The 21,823-nt window shown below is 45.4% G+C and overlaps 2 protein-coding genes, 1 long non-coding RNA gene and 1 pseudogene across 4 annotated transcripts; 2 read left to right on the top strand and 2 right to left on the bottom strand.

Moving 5' to 3' along the window:
* Positions 1-335: 335 nt before the first annotated feature.
* On the bottom strand, positions 336-2,024 carry LOC123402319. The gene is made up of 3 exons (XR_006611257.1): positions 1,954-2,024; positions 1,792-1,842; positions 336-369 (listed from the first exon to the last, which is right to left on the bottom strand). It is a non-coding gene; the product is annotated as an uncharacterized LOC123402319 (long non-coding RNA).
* A 1,936-nt stretch (positions 2,025-3,960) lies between these two features.
* LOC123402323 lies at positions 3,961-5,053 on the top strand. Its single transcript, XM_045096224.1, has 3 exons — positions 3,961-4,362; positions 4,485-4,556; positions 4,661-5,053. The coding sequence occupies exons 1-3, from the start codon at positions 4,255-4,257 to the stop codon at positions 4,931-4,933; spliced, it is 453 nt and encodes a 150-aa protein (XP_044952159.1). The 5' UTR covers positions 3,961-4,254; the 3' UTR covers positions 4,934-5,053.
* On the top strand, positions 4,670-6,119 carry LOC123402321 (cyclin-B1-1-like). 2 transcript variants are annotated; one of them, XM_045096222.1, is made up of 5 exons: positions 4,670-4,762; positions 5,074-5,168; positions 5,291-5,469; positions 5,573-5,731; positions 5,851-6,119. In XM_045096222.1, exons 2-4 carry the CDS (start codon positions 5,097-5,099, stop codon positions 5,667-5,669), a joined length of 348 nt encoding a protein of 115 aa, XP_044952157.1. In that variant the 5' UTR covers positions 4,670-4,762; positions 5,074-5,096; the 3' UTR covers positions 5,670-5,731; positions 5,851-6,119. The 2 variants fall into 2 exon arrangements, with proteins under 2 accessions (XP_044952157.1, XP_044952158.1); XM_045096223.1 differs by having other exon boundaries at positions 5,893-6,119.
* LOC123402320 lies at positions 6,006-7,855 on the bottom strand (annotated as a pseudogene).
* Between the last annotated feature and the right edge of the window lie 13,968 nt (positions 7,856-21,823).

Here is a 21,823-nt window from a genome sequence, read left to right on the forward strand (position 1 = left end):
AGTTTCTACTTATTTTACAGGTTCTTCATCACAGCCAAATGAGCCATCGACCTATATGGCCAGAGACATAAATATGTTTAATGGTTCTATGGAATCAATAAAATAAAATGTAGGTGTGTGAGATCTGTTAACTGGGTTGGACTACACAAAGAAATAAGGGGGGTGTTTGTGTTTTTTGACTGCTTACTATGGGGCAAAAAACCCACAGCCTGAAATTTTATCAAAGAATGGGGCAACACACACAATATTTAAGTTACAAGGAAAGTTTAAAGAAAACAAAACTGACCCTTAGGGATCTTTTACCTTATCAACAAGGCTAATAATTCCATCATTGAACGCACAATAAATTTTGAAACTCTCTTTTAACACCTGTATAAAAGAGAGTAAATCCTAGTCATTCACCCCATGAGTTAAATCAGCATGTTAGAAGTGGTGGTGAGGTTGAGAACAGAGCAAATTTTTGTTTGATTATCTAGCAACAAAAAAAAGGAATCAAGATAAATAATTTTTAAATTCAAATATAATCTCAGTAAAGAAATAGAACACGTGCATAACTGAATAATTCTACACACAAGGTGTCTTAGATTCAACCCAACTATGAATAGTACATACACTTAAGAAAATCCTTCAGCATTAACCAGAAGCATTAACAAGTGAGACTACTGCATGCCAGGATTTATTATGTTGATTGGACTGTTTGATTTCTTCAAACAATCAAGATCACATACAGGGTGTTTGATTTAATGTACAGAGTGACAGACTAGATACGTGGAACACTGCTTTGTTATAGAGAAGGCATTACCGCACAGGACATGTGGTTAGCAAATTTATTTATTTTTTAAAAAGGATGCATTGACAGAAGAGAAATATCTGGTATTGATAGAAAAGGATTAATATAATATGCTCTTTATCGAAAAACAAGCATTGACTGAAAAGGATGCATTGACAGAAAATGATTAATATAATATGCTCTTTATCAAAAACAAGCATTTCATTCAAAGTATCCAAGTCATGGAATTATTCATGAGGCAACACATCCATACACGCCTCAATGGGTCAATCTAATAGGCGACGAAAAGAAAAAGAAAAACGAGAGCCGAATTGCAATTGGTTAATGACGACACCTTACAAACATATCTTTTTGTTTTGAAGTTTAATTGCTTTTGGAAGTATGTTAGTAATTTCAGACTAACACTACTATTTGCCAAGACAAATTCCAGAAACAGACTAGAGAAGGAAAATTGTAAATTTGGTCAAGGAGCCACGACTATATATTGGAGTCTAGATTGCCCTCTAAGTTATTTTGTGACAAATCAAGTTTGTTTAGTGTAATGCTGTTTTTTTCTCCAAAGTGTAGTTGGTATTAAACTGAACTTAGTTAACTCTCCTTTTCGATTCTCAAAGAAAAAACGGACGGGCGTAAAACGGGGCCCCAAGTGCATCGTCAACCACGTTGCCGGCGGCCACACGGCGGACCAAGTATAGTAATAACACGGTTAAACGGAACTATCGTCGATGGAACCTTAGCCCGAACAAACACGGTTTCTACATGTCAGTCCGAACGGTCAGACTTAACATACACTGCCAGTCCGGGAATTTAACCAGATTTTCAACTAGACTTATGGAAGGCGCGAACATGCACTCCACTACTAGTTTGTGAAGAGCCTATGTCAGTTAGATAGGTCGAAGAGCGCAAATTGGCTAGTTTATGAAGCATACTTCAGGTGAAATCAAATGATCAATAGATGCTAGAGCACAAACAAATCTACGAGAGAAATCATTAGAGCTTACCAAAGCTAGAGCATACTGCACCAAGTAGTTATTATTCGCAGCTCCTTCTGGCTGCAATACCAAGAACAAATTGGTGTCATATTACGTATAGAGATGAAAATGGCAGATACTAAGAGATTTTCGCATCTAAGGTTTGTTAGCCTAGAGTGAAGAGATGATCACCCGACATCCAACAAGCCGATACAGTAACTGCTGCAAAGCTGGCAACTGTTCTAACAGATCTTGGGAATCTAGGTCTCTCGTTCTAGTGTGTCCCTGATGAAGAAGTAGCATCAGGTGAAGCAGTGATTAAGGCGCAGGAATTTGTACTCAGATTTAATATGTGTGATATTCAAAACTACTGAACTGTAGTGCCAAAAAGAGATGATGCTTCATACCTTTTCAAGACCTTGACCTTGTTTGGATAAACGCTCGGCCTCAACATCATATTTCAAGTGAGATTACCTTACTGAGCGGTGAGATTGATATGTTTCAAGTGAGATTAGAAAAGCTAAAGGGCAAAATATCAATATTCTGATGTCACAACTGTCATTTCTTACAGTACAACAAAAATACTTTGATCTGTCAAAACTGTTGTTTCTAGTACTGTGGACAAAAATATTTGCAGTTTATCAATATTATAGTTTCTGCAATACTTTGATGTCAAACACAGCCGATATGTGCAATTTTCTTATTTCAATGCAGTTTTTCATGTGGACTTAATTCCTAAGTATCTCTTTACACTACTAGAAAACGGGCTATAGATGATATAGATACTAATGGCGCACCACACAAGCAGTGCACTACGTGGCGCACCATATGAGGTGTGCCATTAGTGTGATGGACACTAATGGCGCACCACACACTCGGTGCGCCACTACTATATTTTTTATTATTATTATTTTTACAAAACTACTAATGGCGCACCAGTAGTTGGTACGCCATTAGTAACCAGAGTTACTAATGGCGCATCTGTTAGTAGTGCGCCACTACTATAAAAAAATTGGTTTTTTTGCAAACTACTAATGGCGCACCACAGCTAGTGCACCACTAGTAACCAGTGTAACTAATGGCGCATCTGTTGATGGTGCGCCACTACTATTTTTCTTTGCAGAACTACTAATGGCGCACCCTCACCCTCGCCGCCGAGCACCCCCCGCACCCTCCCCCGCTCCACCGCCGCCGAGCACCCCCCGCACCCTCCCCCGCTCCACCGCCGCCGACGACCCCCCGCACCCTCCCCCGCTCCACCGCTGCCGACGACCCCCCGCACCCTCCCCGGCCCGCTCCACCGCCGCCGATGACCCCCCGCACCCTCCCCCGCTCCACCGCCGCCGCTGACCCCCCGCACCCTCCCCCGCTGCACCGCCGCCGCCGACCCCCCGCACCCCTCCCCCGCTCCACCGCCGCCGCCGACCCCCCGCACCCTCCCCGCTCCACCGCCGTCGATAATCCCCCGCACCCTCCCCCGCTCCACCGCTGCCGACGACCCCCCGCACCCTCCCCGGCCCGCTCCACCGCCGCCGCCGACCCCCCGCACCCTCCCCCGCTCCACCGCCGCCGATGACCCCCCGCACCCTCCCCCGTTCCACCGCCGCCGCCGACCCCCCGCACCCTCCCCCGCTCCACTACCGCCGACGACCCCCCGCACCCTCCCCGGTCTGCTCCAACGCCGCCGCCGACCCCCCGCACCCTCCGCCGCTCCACCGCCCCCGACGACCCCCCGCACCCTCCCCCGCTCCACCGCCGCCGCCGACCCCCAGCACCCTCCCCCGCTCCACCGCCGCCGCCGACCCCCCGCATCCTCCCCTGTCTCCTCGCTCGGTTCCCCGAACGGAGTCGGCCGAGTGCACCACCCACCCCCTCCCTCCCCCCCCCCCCCCCCCCCCCCCCGAGCGCCATTGCTATCCAAAAAAAATATATTACTAATGGCGTACCTCTCTGGGATGCGCCATTGCTATCCAAAAAAAAAAGATTACTAATGGCGCATCTCTCTGGGATGCGGCATTGCTATATAAAAGAAAATTACTAATGGCGCATCACGAGAGCTGGTGCGTCATTAGTAGTTTTGCAAAAAAAAAAGCATCTCTCTGCCCCTCCTCTGGCTTCCCCTTTCCTCCATCTCCCACCCCTCGCTCCCTCCCCGCAGCCTCCTCGCGCAGCCGCAGCTAGGGTTCCTCGCGCCGCCGGCCAGCAGAAGCAGGAGATGCCGCCGCCCGCCATGGCGACGCCGCAGGCACCCTCCCCTCCCACGCCGCCCCCGTGGTCTTCCCCACGACCCTACCCATCCCGCCGCCACCGCGCAGCGCGGTGCCGTCCTCCTCCCCCGCCTCCCCTCGGCTGGCCGGCGAGGTCCCGGGCTCTGATTCGCGAAAAGGTACGAGCTTTCTGCCCTCCGGCGGCCGCCTCAATCCTCGACCAGTTCCCCCGTATTTCCGGCCGCGCCGCCCAGATCCGCCCCCGCCAGCTCCCCCTGTATGGACAATGCTGGCTGTCATCAGGTGTTTGGATAGGAAAAATGTCGCGGACAAGCAGGTGAGGTGGACGGATATCGGTGAGAAGAAACAGGAGCTCGTCCCCAACATTGAAAAGGTAATTAACGAACCATTCGGATGCCAAAGCCTTACATGCATTGCTCCACGAGTAATTAATCTTAAATTGTTGGACGGTGCATATGATTAGTTCTTCTCACATTTGTTTGTACGTCACATAAGGACCATGCCAAGCAGGTGAGGATGACGGAGAACAGCAGTCGGATACAGGAGCTGGTACCCAACGTAAAAAAGGTATTGAACGAACTGTACGTACGGGCACGGCTCTGCAAGGAATTAATCCGCTAGTAGTAAAATTGTTGGGCAGTGCATGATTAGTACTTTTCCCCGTTCATTAGGATCGCTCATCACATAGAAGAAGCATCGCTGAGCTGTGGAGGAGGACGGAGATCAGCAAGCGGGTGCGGAATCTGCAAGAGCTCGTCCCCAACATGGAGAAGGTAATTAAACAAACTGTTGGAACGCCAAAGCCATACACTGACATGGCTCTGCCAGGAATTAATCCACTGGTAGTAAGAGATTGTTGGACTGTTTACAATCTGGTGAGTACATTGGCTTTAGGATTAGGATGTGGAACTTTGTTTCTGCAATTCGAGGTGCATTGGCTTTAGGATGTCATAGATTGGAACTCTGTTTCTGCTGTTCGAGGTACATTGGATTAGGATGTGCATATTAAAACTCACTTGTTTGGTTGTGGATTGAAACAAATCAGCAATTGTGCATGTTTCGTCTTTCTTTTTTGTGTGATCAGAATGGAAGTTTTTCAACTTGCCCATGCTCTACGTCTTCCTCGCGCGCTTCGCCAAGGCCGCTTCTTCCTCCTCAGACCACAAGAATGACAAGGAGGTAAAAAGAAACTTCAGATTTTTACATGCAAATTCTTCAGATGTATTTGCCATTTTGCCGAAGCAGCGAGTCTGTGTGCTGATTGATGTTTCTCCCTCGTCTTCCCCTGGATGTATGTGTAGATGGAGAACACCGTCTTGTTCTTCGCAGAGCTGGCGCTGCTGCAGTACGGGCTGGTGCAGTCCAAGCCCTCCACGGTCGCCGCCGCTGCTGTCTACGCTGCCAGGCTCACCCTCAAGATGACCCCGCTGTGGATCGACACCCTGAGGCACCACACTGGCTTCACTGAAGCGCAGCTGATGTAAGCATGCACTGAATCATCTCCATTGTAGCTTGAGCCTGTGATTTCATTCAGTTCAGGGGCACCGACAGAGACAACTCTTTTCTGTGATGACTGATTTCAGGGACGCCGCCAAGATCCTGATCGGAGGGCATGGTATGAAGCCACGGTTCTTTGGCCAGGAGACAAGGCAAACATCTTGTCGCTGGCATGGACGGTAGGTGATCGCAGATTGGTCCGACCAAAGGTAGCCTAACCCCAGCGAGCCTCTTGTTTTGTTCAGGTAAAAATCCTTATTCCCTTTCCTCTTCTGTATCTTTTTCACGTAAATTTGTACTGCTTGCTTAATTATTTGTTTGTTTGGTGAGATAGAGGAAATAAGATGAGTATATTTGATTGCAGAAGAGGAGTTCTGTGTCATTTCCATGTGGTTGTTTGGTGCAGGTACAACTTACTTTGCTCCACGTTGCTTATCGTCATAGCTGCATCCAACATCCATAGTGAAATGCTACCATATGTTAGGAAGTTTATGTTGATATATGTGATTCTGATATGTTCGCCGAATGCGGATGTGGGAAAGGTCACACGATTGATATATACAAACCATATTGGTATTATTTTTAGCATGCTCTGGAGTGAAATACAATAACTACGGAATGATGTTTAAATAATTTCTGTTTCGGTTCGGCGATGAGTTTTTTCTTTTATTTCCTTCTTGGTTCAGTTTGGTTCTTGAATTAATTAGTGCTTGTTTCTTGATGTTACATTGTGGGACTGAAAAATGAAATATGAACTTTTATTTGGTTCTCACCTGATATTTATGATGTAATTCTTGAATTAATTAGCGCTTGTTTCTTGATGTTACACTATTGGACTGAAAAATGAAATAGTACGTGCTTCATCTTGTGGTCCTGTATTTTTAATAATAGTTTTTTTATTGGTTGGTGCATGAGTAGATACTTTCAGGAATTGTACCAGTGAAGTTGTTCATTGAAAAATCAGTTGTCCTCATATCCAACATGGTGAAATTCACTTTGCTAAGATCCCCGGTGAAACTGATGTTTCTGAGGGTAATGTATCCGAGATTTGAGCAGTTACCTAGGGTAGATGGCAGTTCACCAGACATATTGTTGTTATCCAAGTAGAGTTTCTTTAATCTTCTTAGCTGGCTAACAGAAGCCGGAATCTTACCACAGAGACCAGTCGATCCAAGATCAAGGACAGTCAGATTGCTTAATTTGACTATATGGGAACCATCAAGAACTCCTTGCAAACCATTGTTGGCTAAAGAGAGGTGCTCCAGTGAGGTAGCATTGAATAGTCCGTCAGGCAGAGCTCCAGTAAGGTGGTTGTGGCCAACTTTGAGCACTCTCAGCATAGAGCAACTGCCAAGCCCCAGAGAAATATTGCCGCTAAATTGATTATATGAGAGATCAAGCATGGCAAATGATGGAGCCTTGATGCAGATAGAAGATGGTATTTGTCCTGTAAAGCTGTTATTGCTTGCATTAAGAGCAACCAGATTCTTCGTGACCTCCCATGTTGTTAGTGGGGACTGTCCTGTGAAGGAATTACTTAGGTATTCAGTACCTGGAGAGGAAGGCTGGGGTTTGAGGATTGCATCTCTTGTAAATGACCTTTGAGGTGGTGGAAGCTGACGTCGAGGCCAATAATGCTTCTAGAGAAAACTAATACTGTTGGTAGACTGCCTTCGAGCGAATTTTGGGATAGGTTGAGATGTAGCAGGCCTGTAAGATTGCCGAGGGATGGCGAGATGCCCCCTTTGAGACCTTCGGAGGCCAGCAAGACATCTGTGACTGTCCCATCGCTGCTGCAGATTATGCCTTCTCATTTGCAGCAGTCTGTGCCCTTCATCCATGAAACGTTGAGACCACCGTTGCCGCCTGGCATGAGCCCATCCAGGAAGTTGATGAGAGAGTTATTCTCCTGCTCGGTGCAGGAGTTGGTAGGAGACGCAAAGAAGAGCAGGAGGAGAGCAACAAGTCCAAGGAAAGGCATGGATAAACCTTCTCCCTTTCTTGGCGAGAAAGGGAGCTCTTGCATGGTGTTCTCATGACTCTTGCCTGAAAATCATCTAGCCACCAGTTGTATTGCTCTGAACACTACTAAAAGTTGCCTGGGATTTTTAGTACTAAAGTCATGAGGAAAACAAGAAAAGGGTGGTGTTGCGGGTCTCAATGGCTCGTCGTCTTATGTAAACTGGTGCAAACAGGTACCAAAGATTTCCTCTTACTTTGAGGAAAACTATACTTCTCGAAGCTGAAGACTGAAAATGCACATGTCTGAGAAGCTGATTGATTTCCTCTTATTTTTCTTTTTGTTCACATGTCTGAGATTTATGGGTCCAAGTTCACACAAAATGCATCTTATTTTTCCGTTGAGACAAACTCGCTACTCGCGGTCTCGAGACTTGTAATGTTCTAACTTTGTTCGGTATTTTAAATTCGGAGACTAATATGATGAATTGTATTCGGAGAGTAATCTTCTATTGTATTCGATAAATTTGTTGTTTATATGTTGTGCTCTCCATATTCTATGCAATAATACGTTTTGTAACCTGTGCAAATATTAGAAAAAATAAAATAAATACCTAATATTGATACTAGTGGCGCATCACTCAGCACACTAATGGCGCATCACTCAGCACACTAGTGTGCCATTAGTATGGGTAAATATGGCCCCATTAGTATGGGTAAATATGGCCCTGGGAGGCATACTAATGACGCACCAGGATCTATACTAATGGCGCACCAGGATCTATACTAATGGCGCATCGGGATCTATACTAATGGCGCACTGGGATCTATACTAATGGCGCACTACTTGGTGCGCCATTAGTATACCAGATACTAATGGCGCACCGTGAGCAATACTAATGGCGCACTGCCTGGTGCGTCATTAGTATACCAGACACTAATGGCGCACTTGTGATACGTCATTAGTAAAAAAATCTAATAGTGTGATGCTAGTGACGCACCTATAGTGCGCCATTCGTAGCCAAAATAGGTGCGCCATTAGCAAGCCTTTTCCTAGTAGTGTTAAGAGATGGACTGGACTAATATTCGCATAAACTATGTACGAATAAAAATGATACAGTGATGGTTTGGATAACAAAAACCTCTTGAATTCTTGCACAACCATGATTTGCATCAAATATTCCTAACTTAGCATAATTAGTGAGCGGAGGAACAGGGCGACGGAGATTCTACCAGCTGCAGTGGTTCGTCGTGTCCATGCTTGAGCTTGGGCAGGATCCATTGGTCGCCTTAGGAGGAGACCGCTCAGGACCCTCCTCCTCGAGCGGAGCACGGCCGGCGGCTAGGTGTGCCCCCTTATCCTCCTCCTCGAGCAGGGCAAGGTCGGCGCCCTCCTGCCGTCGTCGCCGTATCCATGCCATGGTGACCTACAACAAAGGGTCGGAGAGGAGGAGAAGGTGAGGTGAGGAGTAAAGGGTGGATCTGGGTGTGGAAGGATGGGAAGGGCCTACCTGGGCAATGCCAGCGACGCATCCCGCGAGCTCCAGCCTCGCCATCGCCGGTTGTGGCGGGTTTCGGCGAAGAAACCCTAGCCGCGGGCGAGGGTGCGGGCCCTGGGGTGCGGATCTGGATGGAGGGGAGGGAAGGGTAGATCTTGGGGAGCTCGGGGTCAGGTTGCACGTGGTCGGAGCTCGCCGGAACCGGCCCGCGTGGGTGGTGGCGGCGATAGTGAGGAGATCGTGGGTTGGGAAGGATAACTTCGTGAGAGAGACAGAGAGATTGGTGCGGTGGGCTTCTCCTTTTTTCTCCTTTTCTTCTTTAGATGGATGTATGGATGGACGGTGGGATTGCTGGGAATGGATGGTAGGATGTTCGCCATGTCATCAATCCGTGGCACAAATGACTCCACCAATGAGAACTAAGGATATGCAATTGTGTGTTTTTCCTTTTGAGAATTTAGCATATTTATTACCGCATGTTCTTCTTTTTATTTTTCTTTTAATTTTTTCTACCCTCTTGACCGACGAAGGGGGGCAAGTACTAACTGCATCCACATCGGTGAAGGATCCTGCGGCCTCGTCTAGGACCACGTGAACCCGCCCGACTCCTACCATGCATGAATATCGGGTGGATGTGCGGCATGTCATCGATCTAAGGCATAAATGTTTCCACCCTCAAGTGAAGACGACGGTGCCGTTCATGAAGGGGGTCACACTCTAAAGCCATGTGGCGGGCGTCTAAAGCTATTTTTTCCATTTAAAGAGTTTTCTGCCGAATCAGAAGGAAATCAGATGGAATCGGAAGGAAATCGGTCAAAGAATTTTGCACAAGGGTGCATCTTGGAATGGCAAACAATGTTGCTAAAGGGAGTTTTCATTTTCTTTGAACGTAAAATTCATTTTCCATTTGTGGCCTTGTCGACACCTATACAAGACACATAGGCGAAATTGTTGAGTTTTCTGTCCAGTCACCTCTGTTTAAGCCTATGACCTTCTTAATTTTGTCATGGAGGACCTACAATGCGGGCATAAATAGAGCTACACATGCCAGTGACCTTTTTGAGCAATGCGATTATGACCTTCTTGATATAGATGGTCAAAAATTTCTACGGTTTGGACCCTCTTTAGACACCTCATGACCTTTTTGTAGATTTTAGTCATAGATCTATGACCAATAAAACCGCCGTCAATATTTTTTATCATAAACGAGCTTATTTCTTGTAGTGGGGGGTAGCTTTTCCTTCTTCTCCTTGTGCTAGATATTTCTTATGCAATAGGGGAAGAAGGAATAGCGACCATCATCACTTTCGAAAAATTAGGTGAGGGAGTGTCCACCATATATGAGAGAAGAAGAATGCCGACTGTTGTTGTGGGGCCACTTCTCCTTCTTTTCCTGGTGCTAGATATTTTTTATGCACTAGGGGAAGAAGGAGTAGCGACCATCATCGACGGTCGAAAAATCGGGTGAGGGAGTGTCCACCATATATGAGAGAAGAAGAATGCCGACTGTTGTTGTGGGAGTCACTTTTCCTTCTTCTCCTTGTGCTAGATATTTGTTACGCACTAGGGGAAGAAGGAGTAGCGACCATCATCGACGGTCGAAAAACTAGATGAGGGAGTGTCCACCATATATGCGAGCAGAAGAATGCCGACTGTTGTTGTGGGGGTCGCTTTTCCCTCTTCTCCTTGTGCTAGATATTTGTTATGCACTAGGGGAAGAAGGAGTAGCGACGATCATCGACGGTCGAAAAATCAAGTGAGGGAGTGTACACCATATATGAGAGAAGAAGAATGCCGACTGTAGTTGTGGGGGTCGCTTCTCCTTCTTCTCCTTGTGCTAGATATTTCTTATGCACTAGGGGAAGAAGGAGTAGCGACCATCATCGACGGTCGAAAAATCAGGTGAGGGAGTGTCCACCATATATGAGAGAAGAAGAATGCCGACTGTTGTTGTGGGGTCGCTTCTCCTTCTTCTCCTTGTGCTAGATATTTGTTATGCACTAGGGGAAGAAGGAGTAGCGAGCATCATCGACGCTAAAATAATCAGGTGAGGGTGTGTCCACCATATATGAGAAAAGAAGAATGTCGACTGCTGTTGTGGGGGTCGCTTCTCCTTCTTCTCCTTGTGCTAGATATTTGTTATGCACTAGGGGAAGGAGTAGCGACTATCATTGACGGTCAAAAAATTAGGAGAGGGATTGTCCCCCTTATATGAGAGAAGAAGAATGCCGACTGTTGTGGTGGGGCTAGCTTTTCCTTCTTCTCCTTGTGCTAGATATTTGTTATGCACTAGGGGAAGAAGGAATAGCGACCATCATCGACGGTCAAAAAATCAGGTGAGGGAGTGTCCACCATATATGAGAGAAGAAGAATGCCGACTGTTGTTGTGGGTGGCGCTTCTCCTTCTTCTCCTTGTGCTAGATATTTGTTATGCACTAGGGGAAGAAGGAGTAGGGACCATCATCGACGGTCGAAAAATCGGGTGAGGGAGTGTCCACCATATATGAGAGAAGAAGAATGCCGACTGTTGTTGTGGGGGTCACTTTTCCTTCTTCTCCTTGTGCTAGATATTTGTTTTGCACTAGGGGAAGAAGGAATAGCGACCATCATCGATGGTCGAAAAATCAGGTGAGGGAGTGTCCACCATATATGAGAGAATAAGAATGCCGACTGTTGTTGTGGGGGCCGCTTCTCCTTCTTCTCCTTATGCTAGATATTTGTTATGCACTAAGGGAAGAAGGAGTAGCGACCATCATCGACGGTCGAAAAATCGGGTGAGGGAGTGCCCACCATATATGAGAGAAGAAGAATGCCGACTGTTGTTGTGGGGGTCACTTTTCCTTCTTCTCCTTGTGCTAGATATTTGTTATGCACTAGGGAAGAAGGAATAGCGACTATCATCGATGACCGAAAAATCAGGTGAGCGAGTGTACACCATATATGAGAGAAGAAGAACGCCGACTGTTGTTGTGGGGGTCGCTTCTCCTGCTTCTCCTTGTGCTAGATATTTGTTATGCACTAGGGGAAGAAGGAGTAGCGACCATCATCAACGGTTGACAAATCAGATGAGGGAGTGTGCAACATATATGAGAGAAGAAGAATGTCGACTGTTGTTGTGGGGGTCGCTTCTCCTTCTTCTCCTTCTGCTACATATTTGTAATGCACTAGGCGAAGAAGGAGTAGCGACCATCATCGACGGTCAACAAATCAGGTGTGGCAGTGTCCGACATATATGAGAGAAGAAGAATGCCGACTGTTGTTGTGGGGGTCGCTTCTCCTTCTTCTCCTTGTTCTAGATATTTGTTATGCACTAGGGGAAGAAGGAGTAGCGACCAGCATCGACGGTCTAAAAATCAGGTGAGGGACTGTCCACCATATATGAGGGAAGAAGAATGCTGACTGTTGCTGTGGGGGTAGCTTTTCCTTCTTCTCCTTGTACTAGATATTTCTTATGCACTAGGGGAAGAAGGAATAGCGACCATCATCGCCGGTCGAAAAATCAGGTGAGGGAGTGTCCAACATATATGAGAGAAGAAGAATGTCGACTGTTGTTGTGGGGCCGCTTCTCCTTCTTCTCCTTGTGCTAGATATTTGTTATGCACTAGGGGAAGAAGGAGTAGCGACCATCATCGATGGTCGAAAAATCGGGTGAGGGAGTGTCCACCAGATATGAGAGAAGAAGAATGCCAACTATTGTTGTGGGGGTGACTTTTCCTTCTTCTCCTTGTGCTAGATAGTTGTTATGCACTAGGGGAAGAAGGAGTAGCGAACATCATCGATGGTCGAAAAATTAGATGAGGGAGTGTACACCATATATGAAAGAAGAAAATTTCCGACTGTTGTTGTGGAGGTCGCTTTTCCTTCTTCTCCTTGTGCTAGATATTTGTTATGCACTACGGGAAGAAGGAGTAGCGACCACCATCGACGGTCGAAAAATCAGGTGAGGGAGTGTACACCATAGATGAGAGAAGAAGAATGCCGACTGTAGTTGTGGTGGTCGCTTCTCCTTCTTCTCCTTGTGCTAGATATTTGTTATGCACTAGGGGAAGAAGGAGTAGCGACCATCATCGAGGATCAAAAAATCATGTGAGAGAGTGTCCACCATATATGAGAGAAGCAGAATGCTGACTGTTGTTGTGGGGGTCGCTTCTCCTTCTTCTCCTTGTGCTAGATATTTGCTATGCACTAGGGGAGGAAGGAGTAGCAACCATCATCGACGTTCAAAAAATCAGCTGAGGGAGTGTCCACCATATATGAGAGAAGAAGAATGGCGGCTGTTGTTATGGGGGTCGGTTCTCCTTCTTCTCCTTGTGCTAGATATTTGTTATGCACTAGGGGAAGAAGGAGTAGCGACCATTATCGACGGTCTAAAAATCAGGAGAGGGACTGTCCACCATATATGAGAGAAGCAGAATGCCGACTGTTGTGGTGGGGGTAGCTTTTCTTTCTTCTCCTTGTGCTAGACATTTGTTATGCACTAGGGGAAGAAGGAATAGCGACCATCATCGACGGTCGAAAAATCAGGTGAGGGAGTGTCCACCATATCTGAGAGAAGAAGAATGCTGACTGTTGTTGTGGGGGCCGCTTCTCCTTCTTCTCCTTGTGCTAGATTTGTTATGCGCTAGGGGAAGAAGGAATAGCGACCATCATCGACGATCAAAAAATCGGGTGAGGGAGTGTCCACCATATATGAGAGAAGAAGAATGCCGACTGTTGTTGTGGGGGTCACTTTTCCTTCTTCTCCTTGTGCAAGATATTTGTTATGCACAAGGGAAGAAGGAATAGCGACCATCATCGACGACCGAAAAATCAGGTGAGGGAGTGTCCACCATATATGAGAGAAGAAGCATGCCGACTGTTGTTGTGGGGGTCGCTTCTCCTTCTTCTCCTTCTGCTAGATATTTGTAATGCAATAGGCGAAGAAGGAGTAGCGACCATCATCGACGGTCAACAAATCAGGTGTGGGAGTGTCCGACATATATGAGAGAAGAAGAATGCCGACTGTTGTTGTGGGGGTCGCTTCTCCTTCTTCTCCTTGTTCTAGATATTTGTTATGCACTAGGGGAAGAAAGAGTACCGACCATCATCGACGGTCTAAAAATCAGGTGAGGGACTGTCCACCATATATGAGGGAAGAAGAATGCTGACTGTTGCTGTGGGGGTAGCTTTTCCTTCTTCTCCTTGTGCTAGATATTTCTTATGCACTAGGGGAAGAAGGAATAGCGACCATCATCGACGGTCAAAAAATCAGGTGAGGGAGTGTCCAACATATATGAGAGAAGAAGAACGTCGACTGTTGTTGTGGGGCCGCTTCTCCTTCTTCTCCTTGTGCTAGATATTTGTTATGCACTAGGGGAAGAAGGAGTAGCGACCATCATCGATGGTCGAAAAATCGGGTGAGGGAGTGTCCACCATATATGAGAGAAGAAGAATGCCGACTATTGTTGTGGGGGTGACTTTTCCTTCTTCTCCTTGTGCTAGATATTTGTTACGCACTAGGGGAAGAAGGAGTAGCGAACATCATCGACGGTCAAAAAATTAGATGAGGGAGTGTACACCATATATGAGAGAAGAAAATTTCCGACTGTTGTTGTGGGGGTCGCTTTTCCTTCTTCTCCTTGTGCTAGATATTTGTTATGCACTACGGGAAGAAGGAGTAGCGACCATCATCGACGGTCGAAAAATCTGGTGAGGGAGTGTACACCATAGATGAGAGAAGAAGAATGCCGACTGTAGTTGTGGGGGTCGCTTCTCCTTCTTCTCCTTGTGCTAGATATTTGTTATGCACTAGGGAAGAAGGAATAGCGACTATCATCGATGACCGAAAAATCAGGTGAGCGAGTGTCCACCATATATGAGAGAAGAAGAATGCCGACTGTTGTTGTGGGGGTCGCTTCTCCTGCTTCTCCTTGTGCTAGATATTTGTTATGCACTAGGGGAAGAAGGAGTAGCGACCATCATCGACGGCCGACAAATCAGATGAGGGAGTGTGCAACATATATGAGAGAAGAAGAATGTCGACTGTTGTTGTGGGGGTCGCTTCTCCTTCTTCTCCTTCTGCTAGATATTTGTAATGCACTAGGCGAAGAAGGAGTAGCGACCATCATCGACGGTCAACAAATCAGGTGTGGGAGTGTCCGACATATATGAGAGAAGAAGAATGCCGACTGTTGTTGTGGGGGTCGCTTCTCCTTCTTCTCCTTGTTCTAGATATTTGTTATGCACTAGGGGAAGAAGGAGTAGCGACCATCATCGACGGTCTAAAGATCAGGTGAGGGACTGTCCACCATATATGAGGGAAGAAGAATGCTGACTGTTGCTGTGGGGGTAGCTTTTCCTTCTTCTCCTTGTGCTAGATATTTCTTATGCACTAGGGGAAGAAGGAATAGCGACCATCATCGACGGTCGAAAAATCAGGTGAGGGAGTGTCCAACATATATGAGAGAAGAAGAATGTCGACTGTTGTTGTGGGGCTGCTTCTCCTTCTTCTCCTTGTGCTAGATATTTGTTATGCACTAGGGGAAGAAGGAGTAGCGACCATCATCGATGGTCAAAAAATCGGGTGAGGGAGTGTCCACCAGATATGAGAGAAGAAGAATGCCGACTATTGTTGTGGGGGTGACTTTTCCTTCTTCTCCTTGTGCTAGATATTTGTTATGCACTAGGGGAAGAAGGAGTAGCGAACATCATCGATGGTCGAAAAATTAGATGAGGGACTGTACACCATATATGAGAGAAGAAAATTTCCGACTGTTGTTGTGGAGGTCGCTTTTCCTTCTTCTCCTTGTGCTAGATATTTGTTATGCACTACGGGAAGAAGGAGTAGCGACCATCATCGACGGTCGAAAAATCAGGTGAGGGAGTGTACACCATAGATGAGAGAAGAAGAATGCCGACTGTAGTTGTGGGGGTCGCTTCTCCTTCTTCTCCTTGTGCTAGATATTTGTTACGCACTAGGGGAAGAAGGAGTAGCGACCATCATCGACGATCAAAAAATCATGTGAGTGAGTGTCCACCATATATGAGAGAAGCAGAATGCTGACTGTTGTTGTGGGGGTCGCTTCTCCTTCTTCTCCTTGTGCTAGATATTTGCTATGCACTAGGGGAAGAAGGAGTAGCGACCATCATCGAAGTTCAAAAAATCAGCTGAGGGAGTGTCCACCATATATGAGAGAAGAAGAATGGCGGCTGTTGTTGTGGGGGTCGGTTCTCCTTCTTCTCCTTGTGCTAGATATTTGTTATGCACTAGGGGAAGAAGGAGTAGCGACCATTATCGACGGTCTAAAAATCAGGAGAGGGACTGTCCACCATATATGAGAGAAGCAGAATGCCGACTGTTGTGGTGGGCGTAGCTTTTCCTTCTTCTCCTTGTGCTAGACATTTGTTATGCGCTAGGGGAAGAAGGAATAGCGACCATCATCGACGGTCGAAAAATCAGGTGAGGGAGTGTCCACCGTATCTGAGAGAAGAAGAATGCTGATTGTTGTTGTGGGGGCCGCTTCTCCTTCTGCTCCTTGTGCTAGATATTTGTTATGCGCTAGGGGAAGAAGGAATAGCGACCATCATCGACAATCAAAAAATCGGGTGAGGGAGTGTCCACCATATATGAGAGAAGAAGAATGCCGACTGTTGTTGTGGGGCTCACTTTTCATTCTTCTCCTTGTGCAAGATATTTGTTATGCACAAGGGAAGAAGGAATAGCGACCATCATCGACGACCGAAAAATCAGGTGAGGGAGTGTCCACCATATATGAGAGAAGAAGCATGCCGACTGTTGTTGTGGGGGTCGCTTCTCCTTCTTCTCCTTCTGCTAGATATTTGTAATGCAATAGGCGAAGAAGGAGTAGCGACCATCATCGACGGTCAACAAATCAGGTGTGGGAGTGTCCGACATATATGAGAGAAGAAGAATGCCGACTGTTGTTGTGGGGGTCGCTTCTCCTTCTTCTCCTTGTTCTAGATATTTGTTATGCACTAGGGGAAGAAGGAGTAGCGACCATCATCGACGGTCTAAAGATCAGGTGAGGGACTGTCCACCATATATGAGGGAAGAAGAATGCTGACTGTTGCTGTGGGGGTAGCTTTTCCTTCTTCTCCTTGTGCTAGATATTTCTTATGCACTAGGGGAAGAAGGAATAGCGACCATCATCGACGGTCGAAAAATCAGGTGAGGGAGTGTCCAACATATATGAGAGAAGAAGAATGTCGACTGTTGTTGTGGGGCTGCTTCTCCTTCTTCTCCTTGTGCTAGATATTTGTTATGCACTAGGGGAAGAAGGAGTAGCGACCATCATCGATGGTCAAAAAATCGGGTGAGGGAGTGTCCACCAGATATGAGAGAAGAAGAATGCCGACTATTGTTGTGGGGGTGACTTTTCCTTCTTCTCCTTGTGCTAGATATTTGTTATGCACTAGGGGAAGAAGGAGTAGCGAACATCATCGATGGTCGAAAAATTAGATGAGGGACTGTACACCATATATGAGAGAAGAAAATTTCCGACTGTTGTTGTGGAGGTCGCTTTTCCTTCTTCTCCTTGTGCTAGATATTTGTTATGCACTACGGGAAGAAGGAGTAGCGACCATCATCGACGGTCGAAAAATCAGGTGAGGGAGTGTACACCATAGATGAGAGAAGAAGAATGCCGACTGTAGTTGTGGGGGTCGCTTCTCCTTCTTCTCCTTGTGCTAGATATTTGTTACGCACTAGGGGAAGAAGGAGTAGCGACCATCATCGACGATCAAAAAATCATGTGAGTGAGTGTCCACCATATATGAGAGAAGCAGAATGCTGACTGTTGTTGTGGGGGTCGCTTCTCCTTCTTCTCCTTGTGCTAGATATTTGCTATGCACTAGGGGAAGAAGGAGTAGCGACCATCATCGAAGTTCAAAAAATCAGCTGAGGGAGTGTCCACCATATATGAGAGAAGAAGAATGGCGGCTGTTGTTGTGGGGGTCGGTTCTCCTTCTTCTCCTTGTGCTAGATATTTGTTATGCACTAGGGGAAGAAGGAGTAGCGACCATTATCGACGGTCTAAAAATCAGGAGAGGGACTGTCCACCATATATGAGAGAAGCAGAATGCCGACTGTTGTGGTGGGCGTAGCTTTTCCTTCTTCTCCTTGTGCTAGACATTTGTTATGCGCTAGGGGAAGAAGGAATAGCGACCATCATCGACGGTCGAAAAATCAGGTGAGGGAGTGTCCACCGTATCTGAGAGAAGAAGAATGCTGATTGTTGTTGTGGGGGCCGCTTCTCCTTCTGCTCCTTGTGCTAGATATTTGTTATGCGCTAGGGGAAGAAGGAATAGCGACCATCATCGACAATCAAAAAATCGGGTGAGGGAGTGTCCACCATATATGAGAGAAGAAGAATGCCGACTGTTGTTGTGGGGCTCACTTTTCATTCTTCTCCTTGTGCAAGATATTTGTTATGCACTAGGGAAGAAGGAATAGCGACCATCATCGACGACCGAAAAATCAGGTGAGGGAGTGTCCACCATATATGAGAGAAGAAGCATGCCGACTGTTGTTGTGGGGGTCGCTTCTCCTTCTTCTCCTTCTGCTAGATATTTGTAATGCACTAGGCGAAGAAGGAGTAGCGACCATCATCGACGGTCAACAAATCAGGTGTGGGAGTGTCCGACATATATGAGAGAAGAAGAATGCCGACTGTTGTTGTGGGGGTCGCTTCTCCTTCTTCTCCTTGTTCTAGATATTTGTTATGCACTAGGGGAAGAAGTAGTAGCGACCATCATCGACGGTCTAAAAATCACGTGAGGGACTGTCCACCATATATGAGGGAAGAAGAATGCTGACTGTTGCTGTGGGGGTAGCTTTTCCTTCTTCTCCTTGTGCTAGATATTTCTTATGCACTAGGGGAAGAAGGAATAGCGACCATCATCGATGGTCGAAAAATCAGGTGAGGGAGTGTCCAACATATATGAGAGAAGAATAACGTCGACTGTTGTTGTGGGGCCGCTTCTCCTTCTTCTCCTTGTGATAGATATTTTTTATGCACTAGGGGAAGAAGGAGTAGCGACCATCATCGATGGTCGAAAAATCGGGTGAGGGAGTGTCCACCATATATGAGAGAAGAAGAATGCTGACTATTGTTGTGGGGGTGACTTTTCCTTCTTCTCCTTGTGCTAGATATTTGTTACGCACTAGGGGAATAAGGAGTAGCGAACATCATCGACGGTCAAAAAATTAGATGAGGGAGTGTACACCATATATGAGAGAAGAAAATTTCCGACTGTTGTTGTGGGGGTCGCTTTTCCTTCTTTTCCTTGTGCTAGATATTTGTTATGCACTACGGGAAGAAGGAGTAGCGACCATCATCGACGGTCGAAAAATCAGGTGAGGGAGTGTAGACCACAGATGAGAGAAGAAGAATGACGACTGTAGTTGTGGGGGTCGCTTCTCCTTCTTCTCCTTTTGCTAGATATTTGTTACGCACTAGGGGAAGAAGGAGTAGCGACCATCATCGACGATCAAAAAATCATGTGAGAGAGTGTCCACCATATATGAGAGAAGCAGAATGCTGACTGTTGTTGTGGGGGTCGCTTCTCCTTCTTCTCCTTGTGCTAGATATTTGCTATGCACTAGGGGAAGAAGGAGTAGCGACCATCATCGACGTTCAAAAGATCAGCTGAGGGAGTGTCCACCATATATGAGAGAAGAAGAATGGCGGCTGTTGTTGTGGGGGTCGGTTCTCCTTCTTCACCTTGTGCTAGATATTTGTTATGCACTAGGGGAAGAAGGAGTAGCGACCATTATCGACGGTCTAAAAATCAGGAGAGGGACTGTCCACCATATATGAGAGAAGCAGAATGCCGACTGTTGTGGTGGGGGTAGCTTTTCCTTCTTCTCCTTGTGCTAGACATTTGTTATGCACTAGCGGTAGAAGGAATAGCGACCATCATCGACGGTCGAAAAATCAGGTGAGGGAGTGTCCACCATATCTGAGAGAAGAAGAATGCTGACTGTTGTTGTGGGGGCCGCTTCTCCTTCTTCTCCTTGTGCTAGATATTTGTTATGCGCTAGGGGAAGAAGGAATAGCGACCATCATCGATGATCAAAAAATCGGGTGAGGGAGTGTCCACCATATATGAGAGAAGAAGAATGCCGACTGTTGTTGTGGGGGTCACTTTTCCTTCTTCTCCTTGTGCAAGATATTTGTTATGCACTAGGGAAGAAGGAATAGCGACCATCATCGACGACCGAAAAATCAGGTGAGGGAGTGTCCACCATATATGAGAGAAGAAGAATGCCGACTGTTGTTGTGGGGGTCGCTTCTCCTTCTTCTCCTTGTGCTAGATATTTGTTATGCACTAGGGGAAGAAGGAGTAGCGACCATCGTCGACAGTCAAAAAATGAGGTGGGTGAAATGATGATACCATGCCAACTTTCAATATTTTCAGAGTTCATTTGTAGTGCTTTTCAATTTCAGGGTCAACTAGCTCAAAGAAAAGTAAATGCACGAAAAATACCAAATGAAGTCAGAAATTGTTGAAAAATTGTGATGTGCCTTTGAATGGTGCATTTTGAACATACAAAAAGTATGTAGTTCAAATAAGTTAAAAAAATGAAATCCTTTTGTAACAGATGAGTTGTCGTTCGAAACCGTGATACTTCGAGAGAAATTTTCCGTTTTGTACACGAAGTGCATCCAGTTTTTTTCATAACCCTCTTAACTTTTCAGCACATGCTATGTGGGTGAAATGATGATAGCATGCCAACTTTCAACATTTTCTGAATTCATTTGGAGTGCTTTTCAATTTCAGAGTCAACTAGCTCAAAAAAAATATGTAAATGCACAAAAAATACCAAATGAAGTCAGAAATTGTTGAAAATTTGTGATGTGCCTTTGAATGGTGCATTTTCACCATACAAAAAGTATGGATTTCAAATAAGTTCGAAAAAAATGAAATCCCTTTGTAACAAATGAGTTCTCGTTCGAAACCGTGATACTTCGAGAGAGATTGTCCATTTTGTACACGAAGTGCATCTAGTTTTTGTCGTAACCCTCTCAACTTTTTAGCACATGCTATGTGGGTGAAATGATGATACGATGCCAAGTTTCAATTTTTTCAGAGTTCATTTGTAGTGCTTTTCAATTTCAGGGTCAACTACCTCAAAAAAATAAATAAGTAAATGCACGAAAAATACCAAATGAAGTAGACTTTGTTGAAAATTTGTGATGTGCCTTTGAATGGTGAATTTATAACACACAAAAAGTATGGAGTTCAAATAAGTTCAAAAAATGAAATCCCTTTGTAACAGATGAGTTCTCGTTCGAAACCCTCATACTTCGAGAGAGATTGTCCGTTTTGTACACGAAGTGCATCCGGTTTTTGTTGCAACCCTCTCAACTTTTTAGCACATGCTATGTGGGTGAAATGATGATACCATGCCAACTTTGAACATTTTTAGAGTTCATTTGTAGTGCTTTTCAATTTCAGGGTCAACTAGCTGAAAAAAATAAGTAAATGCACGAAAAATAGCAAATGAAGAGAGAAATTGTTGAATTTTTTTGAAAATATTTAATAGAAAACAAAAAAATAGTCAGATAAAAAGAATCAACTAAGACATTAACTAAAATGAATGAATTAAAAATAATCAACTAAGATTATCAAAGTGCTTATTTGTTAAAAAGAATCAAGTAAAACATTAACTAAAAAGAAACAAAAAAATCAACTCAAAAAATTTTCATAAAGTTTTTTGGTTAAAATCTTTAATAGAAAACTAAAATAGAAGAAAAAAAATCTTTAATAGCAAAAAATGAAAGTCAAGTTATTCACAAATTTTAAAGAATTCAAATTTGAAAACTAAATATTTAGTTGTAAGTAGAAAAAAAATAAAAAAATAAAGCAAAGAACAAA

The sequence above is a fragment of the Hordeum vulgare genome, chromosome 6H (genome assembly GCF_904849725.1).
Source record: "Hordeum vulgare subsp. vulgare chromosome 6H, MorexV3_pseudomolecules_assembly, whole genome shotgun sequence".
In the NCBI taxonomy this organism is placed as follows: domain Eukaryota; kingdom Viridiplantae; phylum Streptophyta; class Magnoliopsida; order Poales; family Poaceae; genus Hordeum; species Hordeum vulgare.

Coding starts and splice junctions, on each gene's coding strand:
- LOC123402323 (XM_045096224.1), top strand. CDS start 4,255: ATGCTGGCTGTCATCAGGTGTTTGGATAGGAAAAATGTCGCGGACAAG. Junction 4,363..4,484: donor TCGTCCCCAACATTGAAAAG/GTAATTAACGAA, acceptor ACGTCACATAAG/GACCATGCCAAGCAGGTGAG. Junction 4,557..4,660: donor TGGTACCCAACGTAAAAAAG/GTATTGAACGAA, acceptor CCCGTTCATTAG/GATCGCTCATCACATAGAAG.
- LOC123402321 (XM_045096222.1), top strand. CDS start 5,097: ATGCTCTACGTCTTCCTCGCGCGCTTCGCCAAGGCCGCTTCTTCCTCC. Junction 5,169..5,290: donor ACCACAAGAATGACAAGGAG/GTAAAAAGAAAC, acceptor ATGTATGTGTAG/ATGGAGAACACCGTCTTGTT. Junction 5,470..5,572: donor TTCACTGAAGCGCAGCTGAT/GTAAGCATGCAC, acceptor GACTGATTTCAG/GGACGCCGCCAAGATCCTGA.